The 10,026-nt window shown below is 39.1% G+C and overlaps 1 protein-coding gene across 1 annotated transcript in view; it reads right to left on the reverse strand.

Moving 5' to 3' along the window:
- Positions 1–8,935, reverse strand: part of epas1b (endothelial PAS domain protein 1b) — a 56,010-nt gene extending 47,075 nt beyond the window's left edge. Inside the window, exon 1 of the mRNA XM_066678649.1 lies at positions 8,594–8,935. Coding sequence (XP_066534746.1) covers positions 8,594–8,619 — 26 coding nt within the window. The 5' untranslated portion in view covers positions 8,620–8,935. The remainder of the gene's footprint in view (positions 1–8,593) is intronic.
- Positions 8,936–10,026: the final 1,091 nt, after the last annotated feature.

The following is a 10,026-nucleotide window of genomic DNA, read 5'->3' on the forward strand; positions in this document are numbered from 1 at the left end:
TTTTAAAAAAGTTACCTTATGGCAAGATATATCCATACACTTTCCAACAATGTTACTCAACACAGAAAATGTAAAAAAATATAGAATAAAATGTATTTTTATGTGACACTGTGGTTTTGCCTAGTTCTGTTGTTTAATTTGCTGAGGTAATGGACGTATTAGCTACAGATAATTGATGGAAAAAACATTATTAATGATATTTATGTGTGTGTGTGTGTTTGGTTTTTTATCACTGATCCCCAACATTTCTCAAAATAAAGTTGCCAAAATGTCCCATCCTCAAATCATTCTCAGTCAAGCTCTAGAATTCTTTTTAAAAACATCTAACCTAATATGTGACAAGACAGTGCCGCTTACAGACCTTGCACAAACACAGATTGTTATAAAAGTCCCATTTAATGCAGCCTGGTTCCCACAAGATCCACCTTGGTGACAGATCACAATATTGCTAACCTCTCCCTCTCCTACGTGAGTTTTTAATCAAGGTGTCAGAGCGGTAGCCGCAGGTACGGTCCAACATGACCACAGCCATCTGCTCCTCTGCCACAAAACTATTTTCATAACAATCAGCGCCATGCTTTGGGTTACACAGCAGCCAGATACAACTAGCCCCCCTAGGGCCCCCAGTGTTTGTGAACAAAGCCAACAGTTGTGTCAAGAGGTGCCACGCTACCAGCTGGACCTACACGGCAGCATGACAACAGCAGTTAAAGGATTGTGTTCAAAATCCGCAAAACTGAATCAATCGAGCAGTCATGTGCAGACTGGGAGTGTTCACTAAAACACCAGCTCCATTCTTGTATTAATGGACTGTGGCCTTCCCCAACCACTTCAGGAGTTATTATTACTGATGATTTGAGCACTGCTTGAATATAGCTACATAATTTCACTGCATTATTAAAATATATTAATTGAACCACTTATAAATATTACATTACCACTATATCCAGCATATTTCAAAAACAATCTGAAAAACAAGGCATAATTATTTTTCCCCTTACAACATATGAAAGTAAGTTCTACAAACATAGGGATAAGTTTATATTTAACAAAGAAAATAAAACACAAGTAAGAAAATATCCTTAAAAGAGGGGAACTTCCAAACTCATCATCTTTAGTTCATCTCATTTTAAATAAGTCAAGCTTTATTTATCAATGCTGCGCAATAATAAAGAAGCCATAAAAAAATAAAAGATAAAAAAGATAAAAGTAAACATAAAAGATCCATGATATACAGTGCCTTGCGAAAGTATTCGGCCCCCTTGAACTTTTCAACTTTTTGCCACATTTCAGGCTTCAAACATTCATTCATTCATTCATTATCTGTAACCGCTTATCCAATTCAGGGACACGGTGGGTCCAGAGCCTACCTGGAATCATTGGGTGCAAGGCAGGGGATACACCCTGGAGGGGGCGCCAGTCCTTCACAGGGCAACACAGACACACACATTCACTCACACCTACGGACACTTTTTGAGTCATCAATCCACCTACCAACGTGTGTATAAATACAGGTTTTCTTCCAGAATGGTCCTGTATTTGGCCCCATCCATCTTCCCATCAATTTTGCCCATCTTCCCTGTCCCTGCTGACGAAAGGCAGGCCCAAACCATGATGCTGCCACCACCATGTTTGACAGTGGGGATGGTGTGTTGAGCTGTGTTGCTTTTATGCCAAACATATCGTTTTGCATTGTGGCCAAACACTTCGATTTTGGTTTCATCTGACCAGAGCACCTTCTTCCACATGTTTGGTGCATCTCCCAGGTGGCTTGTGGCAAACTTTAAATGAGACTTTTTATGGATATCTTTGCGAAATGGCTTTCTTCTTGCCACTCTTCCATAAAGGCCAGAATTGTGCAGTGTATGACTGATTGTTGTCCTATGGACAGACACTCCCACCTAAGCTGTAGATCTCTGCAGTTCATCCAGAGTGATCATGGGCCACTTGGCTGCATTTCTGATCAGCCTTCTCCTTGTTTGAGATGAAGGTTTAGAGGGACGGCCAGGTCTTGGTAGATTTGCAGTGGTCTGATACTCCTCCCATTTCAATATGATTGCTTGCACAGTGCTCCTTGGGATGTTTAAAGCTTGGGAAATCCTTTTGTATCCATATCCGGCTTTAAACTTCTCCACAACAGTATCTCGGACCTGCCTGGTGTGTTCCTTGGCCTTCATGATGCTCTCTGCGCTTTGAACAGAACCCTGAGACTATCGCAGAGCAGGTGCATTTATACGGAGAACTGATTACACACAGGTGGATTCTATTTATCATCATCAGTCATTTGGGACAACATTGGATCATTCAGAGATCCTCACTGAACTTCTGGAGTGAGTTTGCTGCACTGAAAGTAAAGGGGCCGAATAATTTTGCCGCCCCACTTTTCAGTTTTTTATTTGTTAAAAATGTTTGACACATCCAATAAATTTCATTCCACTTCACGATTTTGTCCTACTTGTTGATTCTTCACAAAAAAATGTAATTTTATATCTTTATGTTTGAAGCCTGAAATGTGGCAAAGTTTGAAAATTTCAAGGGGACTGGATACTTTCGCAAGGCACTGTACATCTCCAAATAGACAGATGTGTATTTGATGCTAAAAACCTACCCCCAAAAAAAGCACATACTGCACATATGTCGTACTTAAAAGACTAATTATATATTATTGGGCAATTAGTATGCAAGTTCAGTTGTTCTGATTATAAACTACTACTAAGAAGTTCTTTTTCATCATTTTCGCAGTGTGCCTTCATGGCGTCCAGGAATCTGTTTTTTTGTTTTGGTTTTGCACAAAACCCTTAACGCCTGCACACCTGAGTGACGTTCAGGCTGTAGAAACCACACAACGTCAAAACAAATCCTCCCAGGCTCCTCGACCTTGCTTGCTTATAGGGTGTTTTCCTGTCATTTCAGCATCTCACTAAACACAAACATTGAACAATGCATCCTGGGCTAATCTCTGATCTCCTGGAATAGCATGTTCCCTCACACGTCCAGTGCTGGCGTAGACTCCTTCAATCTTGGGATGAGATATTTTAGAGATGGTAAGTCAACGATGTTAATACATCACTATGAGATGTGATTGACTCTAAATAAGGCAAACCGCCTATGGACACTGGAAGGTGGTCTAGCTAAACACAGGCAGCACATATGCCATAAATTCCAGCATTCAGTGACAAACATGTTATCAGAGTCAATCTGGAATGAGCAGCGTTGCAAACGGAGGAAACTGGGGGCTGGCGGACAGGAAAGACCAGGAGACAGGCTTCTGAGGGGGCCAAGGAAAGTTCTGGTAAAGGCCAACCAATGAGTTTTATGAATCCAGAAAAGAAAGAGGGATAAGAAAGAGAGAGGACAAGCTCTGGAACTGAGCTCTGTGCCTCATGCCCCTGCTGTTAGCTGAGGGTGGAGATTTAGAGGCCTAGATTCAGGCCCTCTCCAGAGATCATGTCACAATAAACTACACATTTTTGTTTGAACAAGTCCGACAGCTGGGAGAGGCTGAGGTTTTCTCTGTTGCACTCAAATCTCTCATGGCAGACCCCTATAGAACATCAACCTACATCAACACACGGCCGCTGGAGTGTTCATCACGAAGACAAGAGGGCATGGAATGAAGGATTGGTGTTCAAGCAGCAACATAGTCTGAACTTTGCTTGTGCATGCGCATGTGTGTTTGTCTTCATTCGGCAGAATTACCTGTTCTCCAATTAGCTTTAGCTTTAAAACACCGACAGATAAAATAGAACTTATTACTGAGCTTAGAAAAAGCTGATCTGATGTGTATAATATATATATATATATATATATATACACACAAGAAAACCCATCAAGACAAATTCATGGTATATGCAAGTGTGCTTTTCCAGTACAGCATTTGATTCTGCTTGTGACTGTTTGTGTTTGAGTTCGAGAGGCTTGAGAGACTGTGGTCAGAGTTTGGACCGGGCACTGGTAAGGTTGGCACTGGTCACCTTAGGCAGTGAGCCAGTTTTTGCACAGTAAACTGGACAGCTCAGTTTAACAGAGCCATTACAGTTTAACTGGGCCCCTCTTGCTCCCTCTGGGTCTCTGTCTCAGGGGCTTCAGTGTGTTCATGTATGTAGAAATGAGGCTGATGTAATCTTTCGGGAGCACCAAAACAAATCCAGCAGAAAATGCCCATAATCACTAGTCAATATGAATGTGAATATGTCATTGTCAAACAGAGGGTTGCCTCACAGACTGCTGCAGTGCAAGCACAAACTGATCTGTGGAACTGACATCACTGTGCAATCTGGGGTCATCTGATCTTACTATTTATTCTATAAAATTCATGTTTAATGTCCAACACTGTATATTAATACAGTGGTTTATTCCTTTAAAAAAGGCTTATGGTATATATATATATATATATATGTGTGTGTATATTTATTTTTCTTGGTGGTTTATTTATTAGAGCATTTTTGCTAATGTGTCAGTGTGGAAAGTCTTCAGCATAATCTTACGTTTCTAGTGTGTAAATGTATTAGTGTTTTTAAACTGACAAAAGCACAAATAAATTATATCCAAATGTTTGCTGAAAAGCAAAAACATATTTATAATAAATTAACACCAAAAAAGTGGGACATGTTTTACCACATTTCCTTTTAATTATCCTGTTAAATCATTAGGAAACTGAGTATACCATTTGTTAAAGTTTTGATACAAGACCTATCAACAGTGGCCACCAATGCCTGATTCTTGTCTTCATTATAGGCCATAGCAGACAGATATAGACCTCAAGCAGATCAGTCAAGCACACCCTCTGTGTCTATGAAGCCACATACACAATGATGCCCAGCATTGTCTTGGTTCTTAGTGAAATAACTGTAGACTTCCCAGGATCAGACAACTTGCCAGCAGCATATGTCTGTCTAAAACATCAGTGTTTGCCTCCAAATTAATGGAAACATCTGACATATGCAAGTCACATATGCCATGGCCACTTATGCACCCTCATGCCATGAGAGATGTTGGCTTTTGCACCTATCGCTGGTCCCTGTCATCAATAGCATGGAGAAAAAAAAGCTAAAACATAGTCTCCTCTTACCACAGCACATGTTTCTTCTGTATTTTGGATATCTGATATGAGATTGGGACAAGAGGACTATTTAGTGTTTTCACATAGAATGGATGTGTTGCTTTCTCTTTGTGTAACAGAGTTTCAGGTTTCATTTCTTGAAGTGGAGGGGGACTGTGTGTTATCTGACAAGGTTTTTCCAAAATGCTCCTAAACTTATTTGACTGTATGTATCATGCAATCATGAGAGTTTCTCATGCCATGCCATCTGAGGACTCAAAGGTCATGCACTTTAACAGTGTTGCCCTACATAGACAACACTGTTACAATATAATGTACAGTATAGTACATAATGGTGAAACATGCTGTTAATGTTTGTCAATTCTCCCACAAAATATGGCACAAAGAGATGAGCCACAACCCATCTTTGGTAGTCGCTCCTTTGTGTACCCGCTCCTTTATGTATGCTGATACCCTACCCTTTACCAGTTCACACTGTCATTGTGGATTGTTTTAAGATTCAAATGTACCTGGCATTTTCTGTACAATGTTCACTCTTATTCTGCCTTTGTCTCAACATTTTGGCATGTGTTGCAGGCATCACATTTGTTTATATTTACAAAATAAAATTTGGTTGTTCAGCGCAGTCACTAGAAATGTTTTCCTTGTGCTCTTTTGTTTAAAAAATATTTTACCATATTTTAATTGTTAAACATTTAATGCATTTTACCGAATGTCCCAATTTGAAGTATCTCAAACTAAGTTTGTTCCTGGATCCTAGGGGGAAATTGTTCTTCTGTGGCACTTTTATTTATTTAAATGTTATTTCATTTATTTTAGTTGTTTTTTTAGGTTTACAGTTAAAGACTTATGGGAGGAAAAGATTTGTTGAAGCCATTTAACAGAAAAAAGCTGAACTTTTGGTTCCACACAGGACATTTTGGTATTTCAAAGGATGTTCCTGGATATATCATGAAATGGCTATTTATTAGTGCATGTGCATCATAATTTGGGGACCCACAAACTGTGAAATAAAACAACCCACTCAGTTTCATGTGGACTGACTAAGTCTGAAAACATGGGATAAAATGAATTCAGATTTTGTGCTGCATCTTACATAAAGTTCAATACTTTCTGTCTCTCCAATCACAGTGCTGGACCCACATTTATGTGAGAGCTCAAAAACAGCATTGAGAAATAAGTGAGAACCAAGTGAAAAAGAATAATAATTAAACAAAAAAAAACAAAAACATATTTGATGTACAGAAATACGGGCTCAGCTGAAATGCACACATGGCAACAGCAAAATAAGCTCTTGTATAGGGACAGCCTTATTCTATTGACAGTACACAAGGTCTGATAGATAACATCTCAAAATCACATTCAAATGCAGGCAAACGTTATAGGAGACCACACCATGCTATCTCTCTAGAGCCATTCGCTCTCACTCAAGACCGGATAGCCTCCCCAAGTTCGAAGATGGCCGCCATGTGTTGTGTAAGCCTGTACTCGGCCCAGTGCGGCGTCGGTCCCCTGAGGAAACGGTCAACAGGGTCCACATCCCCCTCTAAATCTCAATATCCTGATACTAAAGATACATGCTCTTCATTTGACTGTAATGCTGATGTTTGTTTGTGTTCAGCTTCCCTCTGATTGCTCTGATAAAGCACACAGAGCCGGTCAGGAAAAATTAGCCAAAAGCCTAAAGCAGACTTTCAGACGTGTTGTCTAAATCACATACACACATACACACAAGCACACACTCAGACACATCAAACCCACAGACAAAGGTCCATGGGAGACAATACTATAACTATTTTGTGTAAAACTCTCAGTCATTCCTTTAATAGCTGTGTACAGGATTTAACATGGTCTGATAAGTATAGCTTTCAACTAATTTCTTATCATCAAGATATTTAGAGCTTCAGCATTCAGCTGCCCCAGGGCCCAAAGCAGATACATTTATGTTCAATCAACCTAACATTTCAGAGATGTGAACATGAAATCCATTAATTCAGTTAGGGGTAAAAACTGAGATACAACTGCATCATCAACTTATGGCTTTATATTAAATAAGGTTTTTAACGTTTTAAACATGGCACAACAGTCTGTTAAGCCTTAAATGTCCTATAGTTTCTTCTCGAAGATATAATGATATTTGGAGTACTTAGTGATATTTTTATTACAGTTAGGCCATTCAGTAAATGCATGGTAAACATTATATATATATATATATAATTTATTTAAAATAAAGACTACACTCTTTAATACTGTGAAATGTGTTAATTTAATATAATTGATTAACTGTAAAACAAATTTTTGAATGATATTATCTACATTTTATAAATATTTTTCTCAGAAGAATTCATATAATGTTTATTTTTATGTCTTTTATTATTGCTACCAAATCAATTGAGAATGTCTATAAATACCTATAAAACCCATGATAGTAAACCCACGCAGACATTGCTGCAAAAGGCAGATGTTCCCAAGGGGCACATTCTCCTTCCACAGACCAAACAGCATTTACTAAAGTCTTGGAAAAGTCTCTTTCCAGAAGAATTCCCACAGGCCGAATATCAGCGCCAATCACAACCACAAACATCTGATCTTGCAGTAACTTACTTTAGCACTGTTTGAACTAATAAACCCAGCACAACACCTGACCACACCAGCTTCATGTTTTCCCTCACTGCTAATGAAGAGTTACTTACAACAGGAAAAAAAATCACTTAAACATTTACCAGCATTTAAAATACTGTCATACAGTGAATTATACAGTGGTGAGTGTTTTCACGTTAAGACTGAGCGTATGACCGAATACATGACAGATACATAGCCTCCATTTCTGCCATCCTCTCATAGCACATGTTATTGCAGCTAACAGCCAAATAAAAGCATACTTTTAATAGTGTAATGTCCTAGATCTGTATAAACAGTGTTTTTTTTTTAATCAGTGTGATTTAAAGCATGGCCCTAAGACCAAAGGCCAAAAAAAGGCTTGTGAAAACAAATAAATTGTGTAACAAATAAATACAATACACATCTTATTATATATTAAAGTGTCTATGTGTAAAGTGTCTAAAAGTTTGCCACTGGCCAAAAGTCTTGTTTTATTGATCTGGTTAATGAAAGCAAGTCCATACACTCAATGTAGAAAAAAAATAATAATAATTTAGAAATATTTGTTATTATTATTATTATAAATACAGTGTGTAGGCTTTTCTACAACTCTGTATAACTCTGTAAGTTGCTATAAGTTGCTAATATTAACTTAAAATAAGGCCTACAAAAAGTTTAGTTTACAGGCCTTTGCTAGCAGTCTGTGTAACTACATTCTTATTCTTCCAGATGTATAATATTCTGAATATTAATATTAATAATATTACTGCGGTGTGTGTTGTGTCAGGTGTCGCACACTCTTCTCCATAGATTTGAGCCTTCGCGGCTCCCTGACTCTTCTCCTCCACAACGCGAACCTCTTTAAAACCGCAGAACCCAGAGAACAGAGCTCACACTGAAGCGCTCAGAGAGAGAGAGAGAAACACGCACCTCTTCTTGTCTCTGTCCGCCGTCATCTCTGCGCAGCTCGCGCCGCGTCGCGCGCACTTCGTCCTTAGAGATCAACAGGTTAAAAAAAACGACGCTCGAAATCACACACGCCTTCAAAACAAGCGAGTTAGGAGACTCGTCGAGTTCTGCTGGCGAGAAAGAGTAAAGTCCGAGTGTGTGGCGAAGACAACAACAAAACAAAACTAAATAACTTCGGCTATACAGTCTCAGAAACACTGCCGAGGATCGTACAGCCGCTCGAGAAAAAATACAGAACGACGGACCTCGCGCCGCTCACTGCACAAACAGCGTGCGCGCACTTTCCCCGCCCGCACTCAAAGTCTCAAAGAACTTTGTACATTACACACACACACACACACACACACACACACACAAGGTCTCGAGCGCCGCGCTCAGCTGGCAGAGCGCCAGCAGCTCGATCAATCAGGAACACTATGATTGGCTGGGTGATCCTTTATGCCACGCCCACTTCCCCGCCTATCCGTCAGTCCTCAGCGTTCTCTCTTCATTTACCTTGAGCAGGGCTGGAGACCACAGAGAGGGAAGGAAAGATCTAACCTCAACACACACTCGCGCAGACACAATCCAGGGTGTCAGAAACTGTCCTGAGTACTTTGAGAAGCTGAAACGCTGCCCTTGCTTCAGGGATGTCCTGTTCTGGTTTTCGGAGCAGAGTTACCCAATCTGTGACCCACAGGTAAAAGGTGGCCCAGAAAGTTTTTTATTTTTTTGCCAGAAGATAACACCCCCCCACTCAATGAGAAGACAAATGCCAATACACTGCATATTATTTTTTACATTTTTTTTTCTTCATTTAAAATATCGTCGCTGTCCAGTTAACAACACGTATCTCACAAAATACTAACGTTATAGGAGAAGGGAAAAAAACTTAACTTCAAATGAACGTGAATGTAAAAAGACTTTATCCCAAGAAATTTTGGAGCATTTCTATTGGTCCGTTCATCATGAAATTTTTACACAATATCAGGGAGAGCTGCTGTGTTCAAATGATGCAGTAAATAGAAATTTGATTTAAAAAATACATGTTTTTTTAATCAGACAGTGACAATATAGAGCATGTGTGTATGAAAATGTGATAACTGCTCATGGTTAAATGACTTAATGCCTTTGTCTAGTGCAATACATACTTCAGGTGAAACTGATGTTATGCACATATCTAACATATTTATATTTTCATAAGTATAAATATTATACTCCCACACCATTTTCAGGAAGGCTGGGATTTTAAGTAAATTGATATTTTAATTTATTTATAGTTAATGAACAATTTTCCAAATAAACAGAATGAAGATGTTTATGTTTATGTTTATGTCTCTGGGTGGGTAGGATGGCCACCCCCCTCCTATAAGCACAGTTCTACTCTGTTAATTTGCTCAAAGATCTGGAAAGTA

The sequence above is a fragment of the Hoplias malabaricus genome, chromosome 8, assembly GCF_029633855.1.
Source record: "Hoplias malabaricus isolate fHopMal1 chromosome 8, fHopMal1.hap1, whole genome shotgun sequence".
NCBI lineage: Eukaryota > Metazoa > Chordata > Actinopteri > Characiformes > Erythrinidae > Hoplias > Hoplias malabaricus.